Below are 25,592 nucleotides of genomic sequence, written 5' to 3'. Positions count from 1 at the left end.
GCTGCTGCTGTTGCGGGCCCTGCTGCTGCTGCTGTTGCGGGCCCTGCTGCTGCTGCTGCTGTTGCGGGCCCTGCTGCTGCTGCTGCGGGCGGGCAGGGCCGCGAAGCGCGTCTCTCGGGCTCGGCCCAACCGCCCGCTCAGCCCCGCGCGCCGGCCGGGGGCGCGCGCTCCGTCACCGACTTTGAACCACGCGCCTCCCCCCGGCCCAGCCAATCAGCGGCAGCCCGCGGGGCACCATGGGACGGGATTCAAATCCCGATGGTGACGCACCGGCACGCCGGAAGTGGCCGGTCCCGCCGCGAGCGCGCTGCATGCTGGGGCTGCCAGTGCCGGTCGGTTTCTGTCACGTGAGCGGGGGCCGGTGGGGCGGCCCCGCCGCAGGCCCCGGTAGCAGAGCGGCCGGAACGGGTCAGCGACTCAGACCGGACGGGCTGCAGCGTGGCAGGGGACGGTGGATCCCGCAGTCCGGGACAGAGAGGAGGGAGCAGGTTTGCGTTACGGCGTCTGGCCCGGTCGCCCACACTGCTTTGAGATTCTGCCGGACGTCAAACTGCAACCCGCCGTGCAGCAATTTTTCGTCACCGCTACCGGGCCCGTTCACGAGGGGCAGCGGGGAGACCTGCAGCTGCCGCCGGACATCCGCGTGTCTGAGGGCATCCAGGCTTCCCCCCTCAGTTACTTGTCTGAAAGATTCACGGCATCTTCGCAATCTTTCATCGCAAGTCAAGCCCTCTGGCCGCTCTTCCTTCTCTCCCCACTGGCTTTCCAGTGAGTCCAGGTTTTCTTAAACATCACACTCGATTAGGCATTGGCACCTAGACGATGCCCAGGGGCGAAGAAGCATGACTTTGCCCACTTAAAAATAAATAAATCCTATTTGTATTTGCACGGTGGGGCACAGCGCTCAGCCTTCCCAGCAGGGCACCCTGCTGTCCCCCAGCCAGGGGTGCCCCACTGCAGCTTGCCAAGCCACTGCCCCTGCCAAGTACAACTTTGCATCTTTCTCACTTGGGATTTAATTTATGTCACCCAAGCTTCCATGTGAGAGCCTCCTTTAAAACGTTATCCAGAGCTTTGCTGGGAGGAGATATATGACAGGATAACAGATCTTGTGAGTAGAGGGGAAGAAGCAGATGTTGGAGAAGATGTAACTGGTCTGGCATGCTTTTTTTTCAACAAATCTGCACTGGCTCCTACAGACTGTCATACTGTCATCTACCTGACAGGGCCTTCGGTGCTACAGTGTTTTGCTGTTGTTCTAGGGCTTTCCCAGTTGCTGAAATTCAGATTAGACATCTATAGTTTTTTAGGTTCCTCTCTCTTTTTAATTTTTTTCTAGGTTGCCTGCTTTGAAACTTACACCTCCTCCATGAGTCCTTAGAGTTAATAACAATTGAATCCTAATCCATAAGGCTTGTGGTAATTTTTCTGACAGTGACATGAAGCAGCATCACATTATGCTCCTCTACCACCTATCTCAAAATTTAGAACACTGTCAGAGCAAATCAATCTTATATTAGGCATGAAAAACAGGATCTGAGAAACATAAACATTATTTTTATTAAAAAGAACATTAAGAGTTGGATTCTTAGTCTGCTGTGAGCAGAAATTGATTCAGAAAACATAAACAGTCAAAAAATTCATCTGCCATTCTAGAGACTCACGATGAGACAGGATAAGAGCTCTGAAATCTTTATAGTAATAAATGGCAATTTTCATTTCCAGCATTTCTGAGCGAGTATTTTTGCTCTGTGTAATACTTTACTGCTTGCATACCACTGAAAACAATACAATCTTAAAGTATATATAGCATATAAATATAGATGAAAATAAAACTAGTTTGTAAGGTCAGATATTTATAAGTTAGTAACTGCCAGATGAATTACTGCCCTTCAATATAAATTTTTAACCTTTTGGCCTCAAACCTAGAAATAAAGGAATTATTCTGTAGAAAAATGTTGTAACAAGACTTAAAATTTATATGCACAGACAACTGGGGAACCTATTTTGTCACAGACTGGGGGCTTAACTTTCCAACCAAAATTATGTTGGTGGATTGGTATTATTAAGACATGCTATTTTTGTTTTCCTCTAGTGAAACACTAAAAACCACAAGAACACATTTTGTTTCAGTTCAGTGAGAATAAACCAAGTAGGAAAATGAATATAAAAGCAATATCCATTGCAAATGTATTGCAACCACCCTTACTCTGACTTGCTTTTTGTATTCTGTATATACTAAAAGCAAAAAATAATTTATACAGACAATTGTGTAAGAGCTACTGCTGGATGGAAAAGTCAAACACAGGTATGAGAACATACTGAATACCTTTTGCTCTATACTCGTTCATATGGATGATACAAAAAAAGGCAGCAGTGGAAGACAAGAAGTCTTTTCTTCCTATTTCTGCTTGTTCGTTCTTTTCTAATATGAAAGTGTAACTTGCATTAGTCAGAGTTTCACTCAAAATAAGAACCTCTCTTACAAACACAGAAGGAAATAGGAGCTCATTCAAACCTGCTTTTAAACAAGGGAAATCTATTGAATTATTGGGAGTTGAATGTGGCTGATAGCTACCTTTGCCATAGTTGTGGTAAGTGGAAAACGTATTTCTGGTAATCAAGTTATCTTTAAAAATGTCTATAGTTTAATAGCTGTAGCTCAGTTTTGCAAAGTCTATTTATCGCATAGGTTGTACACGAGAGCCTGAAGATAGTAATACACTATAAACACAGACTGGTAACAGGGAGATAGCATTTCACAAGAAAAAGAAAAAGGAACAATAATACTTAGGATAGTCTTAACAGTGGTTGAGAGAATGACCTTTAAGAAGGCACGTACATAATCTGTGACAAATAGGTTTTATTTTTAGAGAGAGGCAAAAACATTACAGAAAAAAAAGACTATGTAACAATATGTACAACTGCTAGTGTAACAACTTCAGTAGAGATTACTAATCCCCATTTACAGATAAAAAAGGAAAATGATTCACTACAGCTTGCCAACAAGTCATTGTATTATAGTGATATTCACATATGATGCATGTCCCAAAAAATAATCAGTGTTTTCCTAGGATTGATATCAGATGACCTGCCTAACTACAGGTAAGGAGGCCTGACAAATAGTAAAATTGTTGACACTAAACATGATTAGGTAAGAATTAAGAAAGGTTATAATAATGGAGAAATACAATTAATCAAATTATAACTTTGGGTGAGACTTCTTAAAGGCTTAGTAACACTTGTTTTGATTATCAACATGCTAAACAGTGTATGAGCTGAAACTGGCTACAGAAGGGTCTCCACATGCAATTACCAGCAAAGAATTACCAGCAAGTAAACCTCTTTGAACTGAAACATTAAAAGAGTTTAATATTATCAGTGACGTAGGAAAAAATGACTGATTAATTGCATATGCACATTAAAAGGGAGCTGACCTGCATCTCAGATAAACATAAAGCAATTTCTAGCCTTTGAACAGCCTGTCCTGTTGGCCAGTAATATTCTAAACTCCATGTTGTCCACATACAGGTTGTTAAAACAGGAAGGACTTACACACACTGTACTGGAATATTTTCAGCTGAGAAAAGGGCTCTCCTTTAGTCAAAGTAACAGGTCACGATTTCACTGTTAAAAAGGAAAGAGACAATGCAATAAAATAACTACCTTACTGTTAAAAATTAAGGACTCCATGCATACATAACATGAGCAAAACCAGAAATGGTTCAACTAATCAGGAAATATGCACAGAATAAAAGATCTGGTTTTCATCTGCATATGTGTTAGATTGCTGCCCATCACAGACATAGACAGTAGCACTTTTACATTTGTTTATAGTTACAATCACCATAATAAAAAATTAACACCTCACATAGGGAGGTGTATGCATTTGTGTAATTAGCTCAAGGTAAAGCTAATAATTTCCCCTACACTTACCTTTTTTCAGTTATGGCATGCAGCCGGCTGACATTCTTTACATAAAAATAAACAAATAATGGGTAAATTTGAAACATTTAGACTTGACAGGACTCACTGAAGTCTAACAGGAAACATCTCCTTGGTTGCTTATTATCTTTTGGCTTTAATATTTTAAATCTTAATTAACTCAGTATTTTTGCACAACACCTGTTTTTCCATTAGGGCAGATGAAGAAAACAGGACTGAAAGCACCAATTGGTTATAAGCAATCAAAGTTTCATGGGGAAGAAATCTGAGTTGCTAGACTACGCTAAGAAATTTTACGGAAAGCCCTCTTTACTTTTGCTGGTGGTGTCATAAAAAAAAATATCTTTAAAACATGGAAAATAAATCCAAAATAGTGCATGAGTATAACTTTGGCTAGTACAAACTGAAACAGAGAGGAGTAAGATTATAAGAACATGTTCTGCTCTGAATAAACAACAGTGCCACTGAATAGCTGCTAAATAAGCTTACAGTGGTTAAAATAGGTGTAAAGTACAGTAGGTGTGACCTCTGCTGCAATAGTTACAGAAGCATGAGGAAGTAAGACCTTTCATCATAATAGCTACAGAATCAGAAGCATTTTCTTAAGCACAACTATTAGCAGACCACCACAGTTTTGCTGATGCAGTCTACTTTGCTTTCCCAGGATTGTCCCTGTGTACGTCCTAAGTGAGATATACAGGGAAAGGCAGGATTTATCAGAGCAGCTAAATATACATGATGGCAGCATTAGCTAAATACACACATTCGGCTACATAAGGCTAGCAAATGCCCTCTCAGGACCTGAAAAAGGAATAAACTGCCTGAAACTCTGTATACGTCTATAGCTTTCATCCTTACATGGTAACTGATACATCATGCCTACAACTTGTGTTAACAATAAAGGCAGAAACATTGCTACTATACATCCAATTTAAGGGAGCGACTCTTAATCCCCCAGTTGCTTCAGAGAGGGAGGCAACAGACGATGAAGAGGCACTCATGTCAGTGTGTTTTCTGCCAGACACAACAGTATTCCCTTCTCTGATGCACTAGCAATGGGGATGAGGCCAGAGTAAGATTTAACATCTCACCATTCATCCTGTCCTCTTTCTCTCTGGCCTGGTCTTGACTTTTATATACATTGTGAAATGGAAAAGAAAAACCAGAATGGCTCAAGCTAGACTACCAAGTGAACAAGATATACTTCATTTTCATAGGAGTTAACATACTGTGTTGAAATTAGGTTCCCACACAGTTCTAAATCCAACCACTTAATTTAGGTGAACATTGTCAACTGCCTTGCTCCAACCAGGATTAGTTAACTTGAGAGACAGTTCTCTGTCTAAACCAAGGCCGGAAGAGTGGGTGTATGTGATCTAGACACAAATGTTTTAATCTGGATAGCTCAGGTATAGCTGAATATCTACCCAAATTCCCCAATAGATTTTGTTGACCATATGGAGTAGCATGCTGCCACTTCTGACAGCTATTTTGATGAAACCTGACTAGTTTAAAGCTACTTCTGATACATCTTCAGTCCCATCTTTGGGTACACAAATAACCTTAGCTAACGTGTCAGGTGACTTCTACCTTTTTATGACAGGAGGAGGGTTCTGTAAGCTTCCAGCTGTGAGATACCACCTGTAATGAAAGGCAGGCTGTGGGGAAACAGAAGATGGTATCAGGCATTAAACGTAGCAGGCTTTCTATTATCTAGTTATATATCGAGAAATAAGACCTATGAAACTAGATGCATCTGAAGAAAGCACATTACTAAAACCATGGAGCTGTAACAGAAGTTCAGCCTTGTGCAGCATTTACTCCTCACGAACCCACCTGGCAAGGAAAGCCCTGTGCCCGCGGGGCAGACCGGCCGCGGCCCGGGAGCGGCGGCCAACGGGCTCCCGAAGAAAAGCTTCCGCAGGGGGAATTCTCTCCCCAGGGGAAAGGAAGATTTTGACACCCGCTGCACTGGGCGATCTGCAATCTCTGCCACTCAGGACGGCACCGCACCCACTGCACTCAAATCGCGAGGCGTCTAATTACCTTCGTCTTGGCTTTCGCCGGCAGGGACGCGGAGCCCGGCCAGCAGGAAGCGGCAGGGCTGCTCCCTGCGCGCCGGGACGAAACGCGGTCCCTTCGCGGGCTCAATCCAGCCCCAGGGCAGCTGCTGCCGTTCCTGCCACAGCCCCGCCAGCCTGGCCAGGCGCGGCGCCCCGGCCCCCCCGCTGCGGCGAGTGTCGCCCCGGCTCCCCGCCCAGCCACCCACCCCCTCCGCCGCCTCCGCCTCCTCCCAGAGGCCCCCTGCCCCCTCCCCAACCGCAGCCCCGGCCCTCCCGGCAGCAGAGGCACCTCCCGCACCCTCAGGTACGGGCCCCGCTAGGCCCGACGCGGTAGCGACAGCCCCGCTGGGCGAGGAGGGCGGACGGGACCCCGAGGGCGCCGGGGAGGGATTGGCCAGGCGGCGAGGGGAGGCGGGCGAAGAAGATGGCGCCGCCGCCGGCCGCGGCGCTGAGGAGCGGCGTGTGCTGAGCCGGGCCGGGCCGGGGCGGGCGGCAGCGAGAGGCCGGGCGCTGGCGGCGGGGCCGGGATATGCGGCAGCGGCTGCTTCCTGTGCTGAGGCGGGCTCTGCAGCGCTTAGCGCACCCCTGGGCCGCCCCGGCCTCCCCTCATTGCCAGCGGTGCAGCTTTTTCGGGTACGGTGCGTGTGCGGCGAGGGCTGGGGCGGGTGGTCTGGGGCAGACCCCCGGGTCGCGGCACCGTGTGACGGGCCGTGAGTTCGGAGATCTGCTCCTGTTCCCCGCTGCGTTGTGTAAGAGGTGGCGGTGCGGCCGGGGTGGGGGCACCTTGTACAGGCAGGGAAGCGTCTGCCCTTTTCCAAGTGCGACTTCGGCCGCAGGTTTGTGGGGAGCCCGGCCGCGGAAACGCAGCGAAGCCTTGGGCGAAGGGGTGGGGGAGCAGGGGGCGGCGGGCCCGTGTGGCGGGGAGGCCTGCGCCCCGCCCGGGAGGGCCCCGCTGCGCGGCGGGGCTGCCGTGCTGGGCTGTCTCCCTACTGCATCTCCGCTGGCGAAGCGAGCTTGGTCGTTTGCCGTAGGGCTATGGCGCGGCTTTTGTTGCCCGGTGGGCTGGCTTTGTTGTTTGTTTCCCTCCCGCTCCTCCCCCACCTCCAAAAAACCCTCGAAATTTTCATGTTGCTAAACTCGCCGTGCTTACCTAAGCCATAAATATGTATGTATAAACAAAATGTTTACGTTGATTAACAAGAAGCTGCTATATCCCAAGTTACCCCAAGTTGATGGGAGCGGCCTCTTCAGTTTGTAACGAGCTGTCTGGTGCTGGTATCGTGTGGGTCTTGTTTTCGTGGGGGTGTTGCCAGGTCCGGGGGAGACAGTAAGTACCTCGGTGGGGTTGGGAGCAGGCGGAAGGTTTGGTGTGGCTCTCTTCGGGGGCAAATTAAACTTCGTATCAGTTCTGGAAAGTTGTTCCACGAGGGGAGCAGGGTGAGGGAAAGAGGCTAAGTTGGTGTCTTTCTTTCTTGAGTGCTGCATCTGTTCTCTTAATAGCAAAACCTGTATTTAACACTGCAAAAGTAAGAGACGTCGAAAGTAGCATCTTTCCAGAACAAAAAAGTGAGTTATGATGACTCATGCTGTCAGTGCTTCTGTGTCAAAACTCAGATGCACTGTTATTGTTCATAATTGCTATGTATGCTTCAATACTGTAAAGGTAATCCATCATGTATATTCGGGGCCAGTGCTTTTCTCGGGCAGTAGTTTCTCCTTTTAGATTACTCCTCTTTAAGCATGTGAATATATGGAGTATTTGGGCTTAATCTTATAGATGTAAGTAGGCCTATTGTGTTTTCATACTGCCTACAACTGTGATTTAATAATTGTTTAATTTTACTGGTGCATTAGGATTTGCATATATAATAATTAAATGAGATCAGGCGTAGTCCTTTCAGATGATGATTTTTTAAAGATGTTGAACAGGTGAAAATTAATAATATTTTTTTCAACTACGTATTCCTGGTTTTGATTTCTGAATTTTGTTTATGCTTTCACATTTTTCAGCTTTAACTTTTTCTTCTCGTACAATTTTTGATCTTTTCTGTACATCAAGTAGCAGGATAATTTCTCAATTAGAACTTCATCTCATGTACAGCATTGAAATTAGTCTAGTTGGGAAGTCCCTAGAAGGGTTCGTATTTGCATGCTTGCAATCTTTTTTGCTCCCTTTCTCCGTTCTGTCTTCAGAGACTTGTAAGGCTGTGGTTTAATCCCTTAGATGGAAAGTATCATGGTTATAACTTGATTTGGACATCAGTACAGAAGTCCTTCTCTACCCTGTTAGGTCCAGAAGAAGAAAGAGGGATCATTACCTCCAGTGTTTCACTTAACTGGAAGGTGTTAGGCTCATAGCTAGAGGTCACTGTAGGTTGTTGTAGAAGTCATTTACTAAAAATACTGTCAGACCATTTGAGAAATCACATGTTGGGTTGATATTTTTGATATATGAATTCTGTTGTATTAGATGCTTTCACAGTAATTTTGATCTGTTGATCTTTTAATGAGATAAGAAACAAAAAGTTTAATTAAAACTGTCTGTAGAGGAATTGATTAAATCAGTTTTGTGTCTACAGTTATGTATTTGTGTATGCATGGTCTGTCAATGAGCATCTTTATGTTATCAGCTTTTATGATGTCTGTAAGTTAATAGATATGCTTATGAAATAGCACTGTATGTATACGATAAGGTGATTTTTGATGGAGCTTGTTTGAAAGTTGTTTCACTGTAGCTTTCTATTTAGATCAGACTTGTAACTTTTGGTGTTTTTTTTTTAGAATGAGTCAGAACTATAGCTTGCCTAAACAACTGAAATGGAAAAAACAATGCTGTAGACTTGAGAGTTTCCTTACAGCATTAGCAGCAGAACTAGAATTGAGTTGTCCAGAATAGTAAAAACTGAAATACAGAGTAGGAAAACAGCCAGGACTTCCTTTGTTGAACCACACTGCTGACTCTTGTGAACTGCTAGCTGTCAAAGCTCTAGTGCAAGATAAGCAATAGCTTTTAATGTGGGATTGCAGTACTTGTCACAAATCAGAATCCTAAAATTCTTTCTGTTTTGTTGCTAGATCAGATTTTGTTGCCAGTTCTCTGATCTTTGTGTGTATTTCTTGTTATGCAGTATAACTGAAGTTTTATTCTCACCTTGTTTTTTTAATTTAGGCTTCACAAGTTTTTCTTTTTGAGGGAGTGAGACAGATGGTAGCATGAAGTGTTTAGTGAGTTGGCTTCACGAAGAATCTTGGGCAATCTGACGTGCTACTTGCAGATAGAATGTATGAAATACACATCAAAATACAGTTAGAATAAAGCACAGAGATCTCTCCTGTAGCATCCAGTTTTATGTTCCCATTGTGTGCCAGGTCATGCACTAGGCACCACTGCTGCCCTGTGATTGTGGACCAAGCCCTGCAGGTGTATGTTGGTGGGGGAAAAATGTCCAGGAGGGAGAAAGAGGGAAGAAGAATGACTGGCTTGTAAATATTGGATGCATAAAGCAATTAATTGAATTAATGAGTACATTTCTGAAGAAAATGAGTAAAATATACCTCCAAGCAGCTAGTCATGTAGCACAGAAGCTAGTCTTATCAGTCCTGTTCTTAGTACATGGTTTGAGACTCTGATTAAGATAGTGATGCAAGCCAAAGAACTGTGCCAGATTTGTGAAATTGTTCTGAAAAGCCTATATCATCATACCATTTAAAGATTAAAACCAGATTACCCTACTTGAATTTTAGAAAGAACCAGTCTTTTATATAATGAAAGGCTTCAGAACCTTTTTGGAATTTGTCTGATTTTCTACAGTCTTGTAAAAAACTGAAGCAAAGAAGTGCTGGAGAAAGAGTAATTTGAATTGTTTTCTATTTCTGGTGAATCTGGATAAAACTTGTTTACCCTGGAGAGTGTGTTTTAGTGGTTTTGTTTGGTTGAATTTTTGAAGAGATAGAGAAAGTAGGCTGAAGTGATTTAGAAATTTTTAAAAACCTGTTACACTTTATTACTGTATTTGAAATCAGACTGTGTCAAATCCTGTGTTTGTTAGTATTTTTTTAACCCAGTGATTTGGAAAGTGGAATGGTCAAGTTAAAGAATGTAGTTTGAGGGCAGTAAGATAGCTTTATGGTGTCTTGATTGTGCATCACATCCTGCTGACCAACACAAGACCATGGAAAACACATAGAGGCCAGTGACTGAGCTGGGGGCTGATCTTATGTGTGAAGTTACCAAGGCCCTTGTTTTTGCCAAGTTCACACATGATATTGTCTCATTTAACGCTACTGGTAATTCCTGTACACTGGTGTGCAACACTAGTGTTTCTACCACCATGTTGGCAGTGAAGCCTGTGGCAGACCAAGTTTATTGCTGTGGTCTAAAAGCTTTAGCAGCTGGACCCTTCTGGGAATGAGAAGGCAGGCATCTGCCCTGGCCACTGTCATTAGGAGGGAATTTTCTGAGTTACCTCCAGACTTGGCAAAAAACTGCAGACTGAGGTTCTGAAAATGCTTTAATTGTAGCAAGACTTGAGAATTTCTTCAAAATGAACTGCATAACAGAACCTTATAAATATTAATAATCTTCAGAGTTGCATGATTAGTTGTTCTTAATAACTTAGCAGCACTGATTAAATAATCATGGCTCTTTGTAGTTGGAACTTTTGTGTATGAAGTAACATGCTGAATTCCCAATGAGTTTAGAAGTGAGAAAACATTTTAACGTTTTGAGCAGTTTATCTACTTATTCAATCTGTCTGCCTGCATATGCAATCAGATTTATTTAGATAAGCATCAGGAATGTGTTTGGATCATGTACATTCTCTAGCTTTGTGACAAGTAAATTCACAGAAGATTGATACTTTATGGATTTTGAATAATAATAATGTGAACTCTTAATCTCTAAATGTGTAAAAGGAGGCTTGCTAGTTTTGTCTGCTGATGAACCTGTAACCTGAAAGGGTTATGGCTAGTCTCCTGAAGTATCCTTTATGGTAATGGTCACCTGAGTTGATTTAATTTGGTTATTATATATATATATATATATTTATTTATTTAGATTATTCCTTCTGCACTCCATTTTTTAAGTGACATACTTGTAACAGAACTTAGTAAAAACATTTGTCTGATTTTAGGAGAAAACCTGTACTGCCTTCAGTTTAGTTTAAAAATAATTTTTATTCTGGCATACAAGTGAATTGAGAAGTTAAGAGAGGAGGTAGGTTGTTGGCTGACTTACTGGTAGTGTCACAATGCCATGCAATTCTGCTATCATGAGGAGAGGTGGGTGCAAGAGTTGAAGAGGAGGGTTGAACACCTGTGAAAGAAAGGAGATTTATTGTATTGGTGCATAGCCACGAGTTTGCATCTGAAGGAGTTAATGGACTCCTCCAGAGTGCTCAATTCAGTGCTATCATCCCTGTAAGGGAGGTGGGGAAGCGCTGGTAGTTCTGTGGCACTGGGCTTTCTGCTGAAGCATACAGCACTTCTTTTGCTCCAGGCATTGGCAGCTGAAGAAATCTTCATGAACATTACTTAGAACTGTAAACCCAGATGGATTAGTGAATAATACAGAGAACACATAATTAATGGTAGCTCCCTTGCAGGACAGAGCAGAGAGAGATCTTAACTCAGTAGAGGTTTCAGTTCTTCACCCTGGTAAGTGGTAGGCATTTAAGTTTGGAATAAAAAAACCGCCAACAAACCAAAATTGATATAAATAAAATACAGAACTTGGAACAGGCGCAAAATGTGAGATTGAGCATTACTGTGGTCCTTATATAGTTCAAAGATGGAACTTGAATAACAGTTGTGTTGTAGTCAGTGTAACATACCAAGTGTATTCAAAATACATTAAATTAGTAGAAAACAAGGAGCTATTCAGATCCTAGTATGTATAGGTGTAAACTTAAAGTGAGCTTGTTGCAGCACCTGTAGGTATGTCCACAGAAGTATTTTGGATTCAGTTGCACAAAAGCTTCAAGCAAACCCCAGATTTTAAGGCAACTGATATAAATTGAAAGCAAGTGTAAAAATCTGCTGAGCTGGTAACTGTTTGTCAAACTGATTAGTGTTTATAGCAGTTAATCTGACTCAGACCTGTGAAGCAGTATTTGACTGAAATGTGCAGCATGTCATGGCAAAAAAATCTTGAAAAATGCTTTGCAGTTTGTGCTTTAGGGGTCATATTTTTATAAGCTAGTTACATTCTTATGTTGAAGCAACCCTCAGGAGTTTCTGTTAATTGGTTTTCAGATAACGGTCCTTTAATTGTTCAAACAATGAACCTAGATTTGACTATGCTGGCTAATTTTTAATTAAAGTAAGTATACTAAAATAACTTCAAAAGATTAAAATAGTCAGAGTTATATATCACTTAATCCCTGCAGATAGAACCTGGCATCCCCAGAGAGCCTTGCTGGTTCCAGGGGACTACCTGCCTGAAAATCATTACAAAAACAGAGCCTCAAAGAACAGAGTGTATTTTTACTTCAGTGTGCTATAGTTTAAAATTCAGTATCTGTTTTAACTGATACTTTTCTTGTACAAGTGAAGTAATTTTCATGACGGGGAAGAACATTTAATATTTCTTAGTCATTTAATAGAGACACTGCTATCAGTTCAAATGTCCCTATTGTTTTCTCTTTATGGCTCTGTCACCTTGCCACCTGCAATTTTTGAGTCTGTGGAGGAATTCCCAGTGCCACAGTAATGCTTTGTATTTGTTCCTGCTGTCTTTGCTTTATTGGGTCTTCCTCTTTAACTTCAATTTTTTGAAAGCGGAAAGACAGTATTACTTTTAATTATGTTGTTAGGATTTTAGCTCTGCAGTTAACATAGCATCTAGTTTGTCAATTAATTTCTTTGCTACTGACCATCAGCCTTAAATGCTGATTGTAATGACAACATAGCAAGTAGATATAGCACATATGCTTCAGGATGGTATCTGAACACTTTAGGAATTAACCTACTTCTCAAAAAACTACAAATAGTATAGAATGGTCAAAAGCAGTCCTATTGTTAAAAAGTGGTTTGGAGTGTTTTAGCATTCCTGTGTGAAACAATGAAACATGGTATTGTTTTAAAGCAGTTTCACTTAAAGAACTTAAAAGTTACACAGAAAAGCAATCATATGCAGGAATGTTTAATAATATGTTACATTTTACTTATTAAGAAAAAATAATTGTATAAATACTCTATCTTGAGTTAAATTTTCACGCTATTGTATAGTAGTAATGTAGCACTCGAAGGAATAGTACTTAAGCAGAAGAGATACCGGGTTTGTTCTTTCAGGATTATTGCATAGTTGATCTGCTTTTGCTTTTATATGAGTTGTTGAGTACTACAATTTAGGTTACAGGGAAATAATTGTGGGTTAATAATGCAAATCCAGTGGAAGTCCTTGGTTCGGAGGTGTAATTACTGATTTTGAACTTTGGAAAATTAAATTTTACTACCAAGCCAGGATAGACTATGAATGAAGGAGTCAGAAGTAGGGAATGATAATAAAATGAGGTGGAGGTGAACAATTTCACGAGACATCAATTGAAATCTCATAAATTTCACAAAAGCTGCGTAATTTGATGAATCACATTGGAAAGATGAGTCATCTGAACAAGCAGTAAAGTTATGTGATTTAATGATGTGGTGTAGAAATAACAAGGAGATACTAGATGACAAGGAAATTATAAAACTTCTCAAGTTGTTGGCTTTCTTTTTAAAATGTTAATATTACATAGGCATCTTATTATAAGAAACTAGTATCTTAATGAGATGGAATATTTTAGCTGACAACCAAGTCATAGGTGTTCCTCAGCAGAAGTGAAATCAGGAGATGTAGAGACCTCCATGCTCTCCTGTGTACTTACATTAGTCAGTCCAGTAGAGTTGTGTGCCAGTGAAATACAATGGAGAACAGTTTAGAGTTACTGGTTTTCATCTATGAAAAGTATGTATTCTCACTTCAATTTAGACAGTATCTTATGTTTAGTAGAGTATTTCTACTTAAGACTCTGAACTTTGAACAATAATGTATTTTTTTAAATCATAAGCATAGGTTATATCAGTGCTGTTGAAGCAGAGAAACATATACATTGCTGTACTTGAAGTATCCTTTTTTTTTGAGCAGTATCTGCATGTTTTTAGAAGAAGGAAGCTCACAGATATTCCAAGCAGAATGAACCAGACTACAGGGTTAAACTAGTGGATGCCCAACAGGTTTAAATGACAGTGTAGACGTGTAAATTCAACATTTCAGCTACTGTTTAGTGGCTACGTTTGGCTGCTATTTTTTTTTTTTTTAAGTAGTACATAGTTTGATAACCATGTTTTGCTGGTGGAAATGTTTCCTTCTAGGAGGCACTGAGCTGCATGTTTTAAAAAGTTACTTCGTACTGTTTATGGCTCTTGCTTAGAGGTGTTCAGCTTCTGACTATTCAGTGATGCTTTCAGTACTCAGTTCTTCTATTTTTTATTTGGATTATAATTCCTATTTGTAATTTTGCTCTCTTTCATATAAGTGTGTGTTATAATTTAAGTCTATTAAAAAGTTCCAAAGTAGTCTTTTTACTACTTTCAAAGATCTTGTGCTTACTCTACTGCCTTTTTTTTTTTTTTCCCCCCAATAATACCTTATTCTGTTACAAATGTATCTCCTTCCTCAACTGTAAATCCAGGCTTTATCTCTGCCACAAGTAAAATCTTATTTTTCTGTATGTGAAATACTGGTTTTTACCAGTTCTGCTGTAGGAATTATCTTTATAAGTTTCTGTCCTTAACATGATGTTAATAATGAGCTCTTTATCAGTCTTGTAATATGTAACACCAACAGTGATGACTGTGCATTTGCTGGCTTCAAGTTGGCAGTTGTTTTTATCCCACGGAATTGCATGAATAAATGGGAAGGAGATAGTCCAGAGGGGCAGTAACTTGCAAGACTGCTTCTCATTTTGAGAATGATCCAGTATTTTAGGAAGGAGATTTTATTAGCTGATTCCCTTTTTCATTTGTAATTTTAAACTCTAAATAAATTACAGAGTCAGATTTTGTTTTCTGAAGTCTTTTGTTATGTGTCAGGTAACACTGAATATGCAGATAATTTGCTAGCTAGTTAGTTGAGGTGTTGTGACTGAACATCTGAAGCAATAAGTATGTTGAGAACTGTACAGTCTTTCATGATCCACATCCTAAAATATTCTTAAAGCTGTTCTAAAGTTGTAAAACTTGGATAAAGTTCCTTGAACCATACCATCTGAAGATGGAAAAGTAAGTGCTGTGAAACTCCTTGTTATCTATGTGATACTGACAGGACCATACAAAGTTTCTCACACGTGTGTGTGTGTGTTTGACTTGGGTTTGACAAGTTAGACTTGGATCTGGTTTTCTTTGTCAGTGAAATTAGTTCAGCAAGCAACATTTTGCCACAGGAAAAGATTTGGTTTGGTTGGTACTACATATTTACAACAGACCCCGTTGTAAAATGCTTCCTGTAAAACAGTGGGTCTTACATACAAGAATGCACCTCATGGTTGGTCCATTTTACCTCCCCAAATATCCAAGTCTGAATGTCTCACCTTTTAACTTGGTATTTTAAAAAATTGAATAACCAGAGTTTATAATTTCAGAATCACACTTAGTTTCTTAGGATTTCAAAATTGTGCCATTAAAAGAGCACATCTCCTAGCATGTCTGTTATGCTAACAGTTGAAGCATGTGAGACAGTCTGTTGCTCTTTATCGTGGCAATTTTGCAGTGTGTTTGTATTTTTATGGCAATAATGTAAATGGTCTTACCCTTTCTTGCTTGAATGTACAAATCTAGTTGTTTCTTAGTAACATTTTGTTTATCTGACAATCGCAGAAGTACAACATTCATTATATAACCATCAATTCAGACACATGAAATAATTTCCTGAAGCCTGAAGGTGTACTTGAGATAGCAATGTATGCTTAATTTAGTTCAATTTTTATAATAATTTAATAAGGTATTTCTTTGCTAAGTTATTTTTTTAATTACTGTTATTATGAAACTTGAAACATTAAATTATGTTATCTAAGATTTACCATGTTGCTTGGTATTTGGTTGTTGTTTTGTTTTAACAGCAAACTTTATCAGGCTATGAGTCATAATCTTAGGCCAGTTCTGTGACTTTTGCACAGAACTGAATTTCTTGCTGTCAGTATCGCCTGGTGTTCTCTAACACCATATTAGAGTATCAGCAGGGCTTAAGTAAAAATAGTAAGTGAAATTTGTTCTGTTTTGTTTCAGGTTTCAGAAAGAGATAAGCAACAAAATGAACAATCCAGCTATTAAGAGAATAACAAATGAAATCATCAAATCACCTGAGGATAAACGAGAATATCGTGGACTGGAATTGGCAAATGGCATTAAAGCTCTTCTCATTAGTGACCCCACCACAGATAAGTCTTCAGCAGCACTTGACGTGCACATAGGTATTTAATGCATGTTGTGTTCATTATGTCATATATAAAAATACTTTAATTTTGGTGTCTTAATTCCAGATAAACTGACAGGAGTAATATTCTTAATTCCAGATAAACTGACAGGAGTAATATCTAGTTGGCAGCCTAGCCTTCTGTTGCACTGTAGAGTTTATCTAATTCTTGATACATCAACTTGAAAATTATTAGCGCTAATTAGATTATCTTATTTTACTCTGTGTTTACTTAAGTGTAGCTCAGTCAGTAGAAAGACATCTTTTAACCATTAAGTTTCATGTTATGAAAGATTTTTGTAAGCAGAAAAGGGCAGGGTGTGAGTACGATTAATTTAGACAGCTCCATCTGTCATTTCAGACTTTTTTTTTTTTATGTTAAGTTGTTGATGAGTGGAGGTGAGAAAGTGCTGTAGTGCTGGAGGAGTTTGAGAGACTCTCCTTAAACCCAGTGATGCTTAAGTGTGCAAATAGTGATATCGGAAATAGAAGGGGAAGGCAGTTATTTTGACTCTTTGGAATAATGGAAGCTTTCTTTTATGTTTGAGATACTTCTCAAGCTTGTGTAGTTTCTCAGCTGCTTGGAAGGTGTGATGTACGCACACATTACCTAAGTATCCTTACTCATTACCTAAGCATCCTCTTGCCATGTTTGTAGTTGGGAGCTCTTACTGTTGGTGTTAGGACAGAAGTAGTAGAGTAACTTTGAAAACTTCTGGCATCTGTTATTATGGAAATGGGTGTCACACATAGTTATCTAATTCAGAGGATCCCAAATGTGGTTTTCTTATGTGCTATGACAGTTATAGCCAACTGCAGCTTCCAGTGCCTACACATGTCCTGGAGGAGCTGTATCTGTTGCCTTCATTTCTACTCTCCCACACTGCTCATTGCTGCACACCCCAGACCAGGACTTCAAGACTCAAACTTCCATGTTTCTGGCCTCCATTCTTGCATGTTGTTACTGGTTTTTAATCTGTCTGCCTTCATACCTACTAGCTGGTCATCAATAGTTACTTGTATTCAGGCAATTACAGGTTATCACTCGTCCTATAAACCACAGGATGAATACCTCCTTAATTGTGGCTGGCAATTGCTGCCTTTTAATACAGTGCAGTTATTAAAGTCAAGGTATGTAAGTCAGAACATTGTGATCTGTCAGGTTTTACAGATCATGAGTCATGGACTTCAATTGAAAAATTGTCTTTATAAGACAATGTGGGCTGATATGAAGAGGCAATTTGAGACACTAATTGGTTCAGTTACTCATTAATTTTATTTTTTTTTTGTTAAGATTGAGTTGAGTTGACTATAGCTGCACGTGTCTGCTAACATCTACAGAATTTATATAATTATCTGAGGCAACATAATGAAATATAAAACACTTTAAAAGACTTAACATTTTATTAGTACTTTTTGTTAATGACTACATGACATTTTTCCTCCTGCAGGTTCCTTGTCTGACCCTCCCAACATTGCTGGGCTTAGTCATTTTTGTGAACATATGCTGTTCCTGGGAACCAAGAAATATCCGAAGGAAAATGAGTATAGCCAATTTCTTAGTGAGCATGCCGGGAGTTCTAATGCTTTCACAAGTGGAGAACATACCAACTATTACTTTGATGTGTCACATGAACATCTAGAAGGTGCACTAGACAGGTAAACACTTTTCTTTTTTTTTTTTTTTATATAGGTGCTAATTGAAATAACATAAAAGTTTTTTGATAGCTTTATCATTATGCTGTTAACAAAAGGGTTGAAAGCTTTTGTGTTAAAACTGACACCAGATATTTTTCAGTTCTTAAGCTTTGCTCAGTTTGTTCAGCTTGCAGAGTTCTTCACTGAGGCAGAATTTTTGAATTTCAGAGGTGGTGTTTACACTGAATATTTCTGGAAATGAGTGACACAGAATGATAATGAATTTCTGCATTGTGCAAATACTCTGATTGTGTAATCAAATACTATGCTTCCCACAGAGTCCTTATGTCATTGATAACAAAATAAGGATGAAGCCTAAAAATGTGTTAGGATGCCTTTAGTAAAGGGAACTCACTGAGATCTCTGTCTTTAGTGGGATGAGACAGAAATTCGAAGGTGTGTGGTCAGTGAGGTAAAGAGTGGATATTCCCTTTGGACTTTCCCTGGATGTCTGACAAAGCTGGTTTAATCTGCAAGATTAAGAGCCTCTTGCAGCTAAACTTCAAAACAGTAGAAATGTTAGTGTATAAATTAAAATGCAAGGTCCTTGATCCTTTTAATACCTTATATGATAACTATGTTGTTTTCTGCATAACTAGATAAATAAATTGAGAAATAAAGATAGTGAATCATTGTCAAAACTGTTACAGAATGTATAACTTGTGCATTTTAAAAAATAATACATTCAGCTGTTCTCAGAAAGTACCAACCTTCATAGTTTTCTGTTACCATTTATGTACGGTACTCTTGACTTGAATTACATTTTTTCTGTTTAGATTTGCCCAGTTTTTCTTGTGCCCTTTGTTTGATGAAAGCTGCAAAGACAGGGAAGTAAATGCTGTTGATTCTGAGCATGAGAAGAACCTGATGAATGATGCTTGGAGGTTGTTTCAATTGGAAAAAGCTACAGGAAACCCTAATCATCCCTTCAGTAAATTTGGAACAGGTTTGTTAGAATACAATTACTCATCCATTGGAGTTCTGAGTAACATACATAGTATTATTGTTTATATAAGATCGTTAAAGACAGACTGAGACAATTCCCTATTTTTCCTCTCCATACATGTTTATTAATGATGCTTTATCACATTTTCCATGTCATAGACGAAACAGAACTAGACAAAAACATAGGAAACAAGTGGCCCAAGACTTACAGTCCCATGATGAAGAATCCTCTATGATTCTGATAGTTAATGCAGTGAATGCTGTTTTCCAGTTACTGAATTTGTCTTATTTTGGTACTGTTAAGTCTTTGTGCATAACAAAGTGAATTAAGTGTGCTTAAAGTGTTGTTAGCCACATGTTCTTTTTGCTGGCTAGTATTGCATTAGTACTAGATGGCAGTGACTAGGTCAAATCAGAAAGATCAGCAAAGTAACATTGACATTACTGAGTAAGAATATAAAACCAAAATCTTAATAATGAAACACAACAGTAGTAGATGGATAGATAAATCAATCTTGGGCAAATGCCAGTCATATGGCTATAGGGGTTTTTTAGGCTTTATTATTCACAGAATGCTTAGCAACATTTTAAAATAAACACCCCAAAACCTCAGTTTAAAATGCATTACAGTAATATACCGTAGCAATGGTCAAAATCACAAATAATTCATGCTTTGGCAGAAGTTTAAATGTCTACTGCTTTTTTTTTTCCATAGAAGTTATTTTCTACAAGAATTCATTTATGAAACTATCTAAGTAAGAGGGCTATTAATTCATACACTGCACTGTTTAGTCCTTGAGCATGACTGTTTTGTGGCTGGATCAGTTTGCTGTTGCTGCAAGTATTGGGCAGAGTATGATGGTGGGAAGGCAGATAATGGGCTTTAAGGACTGGTTTCTTCCTCTCAAATAAGAGTATTTTTGCACCTGTTGATGGAGGGTATAGTTGAGGGGCTGGTAGCCAGCTGCTACAAGAGCATGGTATTGCTCTGTTCTCCAATAAAGAGAGGCTATCTGAAACAGGGAACTATAACTGCATTCTCCAAACTGGTTAATTTGAAAATATGGTCTTGGGAACTACACGTACTGATAGGCAGGCAGGTATCCAAAGTACATTCTGTAACCTCTGCTACTGAAGGGATTACTTAATTTTTATAGAGCACTCAAAAAACACAAGTTGAAGTTGCAGAAATAGTTTTCTACAATTTCAGAAGGCTTTATGGCTGGCACAAATAAAATGTTTCCATGGGGAGAATACCCCAGATGTGCTTAAATTCAATAGCAGTAGTCATACTGCTTCCTAGATTAGGCTTTGATTCTGAAATTAAATTATAGCACACAGCCTTCCTGTAACTACGACTTTGCAGAAGTAGAGCCCAACTTTGATGTTTTTTTTATTTACCCAGAGAGATGACAACTGTGATGTGGTTTTCATTACAACTGCAGTTGGCATCCTTCTTATCCTTTTCTTTTGATCAGGTGGGATGTTGTTAGCCTAGCAGAATACAGGAACGACTCCCATTTGATGCTTCAGATCACTCATTGGTGTGCAGCCTGTTTTGCAGCAACCCTTCTATTGCTCTTTGTCCAGAGTACAAGTATGATCTCGTTTTCTTGTTAGGCTGAGCATTTTGTCCCCAGATACCCTTCATCCATCTGCCTGAAGTAATGCCTGTGATGTTAATTCTTCTCCATCAGTACCCTCAACAGTGTCAAGTACTTTCCCAGTCACTTCTTCACTGTCTGGTATCCATTTTCATACTTTTAAAAGGTGTCTTGATTGTTGCCTCTTAATGTACTCCAATACTGCAATGGCACAGTTACTTGAGATAAAGCCTCAGCTTTATTTTATTTTAACTTATATATCCATTCTGTGGGAATAAACACATAGCAGAGTATCTAAAACTTTGCTTCATTTGTCTGCAGATGGTGAGGAATATAGAGAAAATACTTTAAACATAATACTCTAGCTACCCTTTTTAGTTGTCATTAAGAATTGTTGCTTTTACTCACGTGAACTTTGAAAGTTAAAGCAATATATTGCTTTAGGAGGTCTGAACAGCCTGTTGTTTTTCGTTTAAACACAAAAGTGAACTTTCCTGCTATGTTGTCTTGCCTTATTCTTCCTCCTCGTGCTTTGCCCCCTTCTGGAGTACCTGGTCTAGTTGTGGCTTAAGGGAGTTACTGGTCTCAAAGTTGAGAGAAAGAGTTTAATTTGCAGTTCTAGTCTGTAGATTCTGTTGACCATTTTGGGTGTCCTTGTAATAATAGGAAGTGGAGTTGATTAAAATCCAGGATACTTTTCTTAGACTCTTAATTTTTCAATTATTTCAAGTTATCACCTTTATGAAATGGGAGTTCTGCTTTCACTGTTAAGTGTGGAGTATGCCCTTAGAGTAAATTATTGAAAGTTTTATTTTGATGGAAAGATTGCAGGAATTAACAGGAAGATAACTTAATGGAGGAAGTTTGCTATCTTCTGCCTATGGGCTTATTCAGGGAGAGTTGTGGTTCTCTTCCTCTCTAGTCCTGTTCCTCTGCTGCAGCAGCGGATCAGCTGTTTCTGAAGCAGAGGCTGAAGAGTCACACTTTATGAATCATGTCTGCAAATCAGCAATTATTTATTCAATTTAATGCAAATCAGCAATTATTTATTCAATTTAATGTATGAGGTTCTGATTTGTGGCACACAGTACCACAAATAATTTCAGGGATTCCTATGACAGGAGTGTGTGTATGGGAGTAAAACCTATGCTAAATGTGCCAAAGAAAAACCTTTTTCTTTATCTGAATTAGAGCCTGGATTTACTTGCATTGTCTTTGAAATAACCCGTTCAAATTAAAAAGATTAATTTGGAAGACTAAAACATCTTTGGTTCTTCAGGAATGTGCAGGAATGTAAATCTGGAGGAAAGAAGATTTATTAATTTATATTTTTATTTTATTTATTTTTATATTAATAAACATCAAGTATTGGTAATCTCTATATGACAGGGAACAAACTCACTTTGGAAACTAGACCAACCAAAGAAGGAATAGATGTACGACAAGAGCTATTGAAGTTTCATTCTACGTATTATTCATCAAATTTAATGGCTATTTGTGTCTTAGGAAGAGGTGAGTTTTATTCTGTTGTTTGAGTAAGACTTAATGTATTTATGTCTGAAGAAAATGAAGTGTATGCAACTATCTGAAAATGTACAAAAGGGAAAAAAAGTAAAACTTGTACAGAGTGAGAAAACATGATCTTATGTTTAGTAAAGTCTTGAAGGCAACTTGAAATGTATAAATGTATGTGTTTATAAGCTTACAGTAGTAAAAATAAGCTGAACATTATGAATCTGTTATCAACTCACCAGTTGCTGTCATTGTATATGTGTCTTATGAAGACTGACACCTGTCTGGTTTCAGATGCTGGGAGAGCATTTGATACTGTTTTCATATTTGAGACTTTACTTCGGTTTACTTCTGAATTAACTTAGCAGAGGTTCCAACTGCTTAAAGTCTCCCACAGTCAAGATGATATTTTTGCAAGTTTGCCAAAAGTCCGTTGCCAAATACCAAAGCATTGAAAACTTTGCTTTTTTGAAAATATACTGGCAGATTGGTATTTTTATGGCGTTTTGCAGTAATGCTTGGATGGTGACTATGAATGGAATAAAATTAATTAGCAAAGTGATATCTTCCTTTACGTCTGTTGACAGCATGCTGAGTATGAAGTCAATTAACAAAATGTACCTGTTTAATATAAATCATAGCATATAAAGGAATACCTGTAGATTTTTAAGGTGGGCAAATACGGTGCGGAATATACCTTAACTGAATCTAAGTGCTTATATTCACTACCAAATCAGTTGCAGGCTGGCTAATTCAATTAAATATATTATATCTCTCCTGCTATAGCATCACATGTCGATTAGAATATGGTGCAAGGTTTTGTTTGTTCGGGGTTTTTTTTTTTCACTTCTGCAAGCTGAACAGTAAAATGTATAAGATTCTGGTTTTTAAAGGTAGGTTATCAAATGTGTTAGTAGTAGGTATCTAGGTGATACTACCAGGACTTAATGTATGTAATGTGTGCAAATGCTTTACTTATTCTTCTAGTAGCAGTGGAAACTTTCTGTAGGTAAACACAGTAATACTGATAGCCTGTATTTTTTTATATTGGGAGTTTATATCTCTGGTTACAGGATTTATTTTAATCATGATTGAAGCCTTCCTTTTAATAAGCTTGGTGCTTTTAGCATGTTATAGTTGAAACTGAAATCTTAATATAGATTTTATTTCTGAAATTAATAATCATCATACAATTAAAACTACTTTTCTTTATAATCCTTCTTCAATAATACAAAAGCAAATTTGCTAGAATCTTCAGATAATGATTATGCTTTTTCTAATGTTTCTTTATTGTAGAATCCTTGGATGAGCTGACTTGCTTAGTTGTAAAGTTATTTTCAGAAGTAGAGAATAAAAATGTCCCTATACCAGAGTTTCCTGAACATCCTTTCCAAGAAGAACATCTCAGGGTATGTATAGAGATGTATCTTCCATCAGAAGTGTATACTTTAAATGATATTTTTTATGTTTCAGTAATTCATAGTGCACTTTACTACATTTGTATCAGTATCCCTGCTAAGTTCCATGTTTTTTTTATTTTTCCACCCACCTTTTCATGATGAGTACTTTTTTATAGTTTACAGTAAAGGGTGCACATTTGGTTGCAGGTATAAGCAACTGAGAGATAATGAATTCCCTGTTTGAATAATGAATGGGTAAAGTGGTGCCCTAAGTTTTATGTGCCTTTATTTTCTAGAATTTGTTTATATGTTTGTAATAAAATGTGCATATGTGGAGGGAACATGATTATGTGCTCCTGAGAAGAATAGTATAGAGGTTCCTTTTGTTTATTGATCTCCTTATTTATTTCCCCCCCTCAGCAACTTTACAAAGTGGTACCTATTAAGGACATTAGAAATCTTTATGTGACATTTCCTATACCAGACCTTCAGAAGTACTATAAATCAAACCCTGGCCATTACCTTGGTCATCTGATTGGGCATGAGGGCCCAGGGAGTCTTTTATCAGAGCTTAAAGCCAAAGGTAAGTCTTTTGAAGGTAAAGAATTAAAAAGTAATGTATTACAGTTTTTTAAAGCTCAGTTATGTTTCACTTAAAATTGCCTCTGTATGCTAAATTTAAAGTTCCCAGCTGTTTGAGTAATTTGAGTTGAAAGTAATTTTGCAATTTTTTTTTCTGTGATTAATAAAAATAGTCACTCTGACTGCTGAAGCTGCTTTTTCTTGCTCTCCCCTCATCTGCCCCTGTTTAGAGAGATATACGAACTTTGACATAATGATCATATCTCTGTTCTGTTACTGGCTTAAAGGCTATTATCAGGTCCCTTGATGTCTGGAAGACTACAAGAGGCTATCTTTAATATTCTTCTTCATATTAGTGTGTTCCAAACATAAATAAATTACCCAGGAATTGAATTATCTTGAGTTTATCATATCATTCATAGCACAAAATCAGATATTTCTGACTTATGTTGACTTGCACTGTCACTATAGGTGTTAAGGAAGGGAAGGAGAACATGTGAAATAGTCAAAATGTGAAAAAAAAAAATTATGCTGCTGAGACATACAAAAGTAGCATGAATTTTTACAAATTTGTTTATGTGGTATATTTTCTATGTGATTTCATAGGCTGGGTAAATACTCTTGTGGGCGGACAGAAGGAAGGTGCTAGAGGTTTCATGTTTTTCATCATCAATGTGGACTTGACAGAGGAAGGACTTTGTAAGTGAAGCACTGTATCTGCATTCCATGTTATTCTTGGTCTGGTGGGTTTGTGTTTGTGTCCAAATAATCTAATGATGTTTATAGCTTGAAAGCAAATTTATTTTCATTAACTAGGTTTTTTTAATGTGTTTAGATCCTCTCAGTTTGCTTAACACTCTTTATCTAACATAAGAAATTGACTTACTTGTGGTTATAGTAAAGTATTTAATTAAATATCTTTAAGTAAATTTATTTAGAAGAAAAGCTGTTAATACTTTGTGGTACTACTTCATACTATTTAGACCCGAGTTAAATTGTAATTCAGTATCTTAATCTAAGACATATTCAATGCAGTTCTTAGAACTAGCTGTGGACCTAAATATTTATCTTAAATTCATGTCTTATAAAAACACTTTCAACTTTGCCATTAGGATTGCATATGTACTTGAAGATCTTTATGTATAAGGGGGTAATTAAAAATAAAACTATACATATTTGTGTCAATCAGAATTTTTTCTTTGTGCAGAACTGAGTGAATTATTAAGCAAGTATTTTTTTCTTTCCAGTGCATGTTGAAGATATTATTTTGCACATGTTTCAGTATATTCAAAAACTACGTACAGAAGGACCTCAAGAATGGGTTTTCCAAGAGTGCAAGGTACAGTGATGGGTACTTGAAATATGCAATGGTACAAATTTTTTGATTGTAAAT

The 25,592-nt window shown here is 38.6% G+C and overlaps 1 protein-coding gene and 2 long non-coding RNA genes across 5 annotated transcripts in view; 2 read left to right on the top strand and 1 right to left on the bottom strand.

Annotated features, from left to right (window-relative positions):
* The first annotated feature begins 358 nt into the window (after nucleotides 1-358).
* LOC127384551 (uncharacterized) lies at nucleotides 359-1,722 on the top strand. Its single transcript, XR_007889446.1, has 2 exons — nucleotides 359-768; nucleotides 1,340-1,722. It is a non-coding gene; the product is annotated as an uncharacterized LOC127384551 (long non-coding RNA).
* A 1,126-nt stretch (nucleotides 1,723-2,848) lies between these two features.
* LOC127384550 (uncharacterized) lies at nucleotides 2,849-6,167 on the bottom strand. The gene is made up of 2 exons (XR_007889445.1): nucleotides 5,992-6,167; nucleotides 2,849-5,603 (listed from the first exon to the last, which is right to left on the bottom strand). It is a non-coding gene; the product is annotated as an uncharacterized LOC127384550 (long non-coding RNA).
* Nucleotides 6,168-6,243: 76 nt separating this feature from the next.
* The window catches only part of IDE (insulin degrading enzyme), a 61,745-nt gene continuing 42,396 nt past the window's right edge, over nucleotides 6,244-25,592 (top strand). The window contains exons 1-9 of one of the 3 annotated variants that reach the window (XM_051617137.1): nucleotides 6,244-6,312; nucleotides 16,272-16,456; nucleotides 17,910-18,117; nucleotides 18,933-19,102; nucleotides 22,095-22,217; nucleotides 23,514-23,626; nucleotides 24,038-24,200; nucleotides 24,806-24,898; nucleotides 25,447-25,538. In XM_051617137.1, coding sequence (XP_051473097.1) covers nucleotides 16,297-16,456; nucleotides 17,910-18,117; nucleotides 18,933-19,102; nucleotides 22,095-22,217; nucleotides 23,514-23,626; nucleotides 24,038-24,200; nucleotides 24,806-24,898; nucleotides 25,447-25,538 — 1,122 coding nt within the window. In that variant the 5' untranslated portion in view covers nucleotides 6,244-6,312; nucleotides 16,272-16,296. Of the gene's footprint in view, nucleotides 6,313-6,397; nucleotides 6,642-16,271; nucleotides 16,457-17,909; nucleotides 18,118-18,932; nucleotides 19,103-22,094; nucleotides 22,218-23,513; nucleotides 23,627-24,037; nucleotides 24,201-24,805; nucleotides 24,899-25,446; nucleotides 25,539-25,592 lie in introns of those variants that run through there. The other 2 variants (XM_051617136.1, XM_051617135.1) reach the window with 2 other exon arrangements.

This window comes from Apus apus, chromosome 4 (genome assembly GCF_020740795.1).
Source record: "Apus apus isolate bApuApu2 chromosome 4, bApuApu2.pri.cur, whole genome shotgun sequence".
Classification (NCBI taxonomy): Eukaryota; Metazoa; Chordata; class Aves; order Apodiformes; family Apodidae; genus Apus; species Apus apus.
This window is presented reverse-complemented; position numbering and strand designations above follow the sequence as displayed.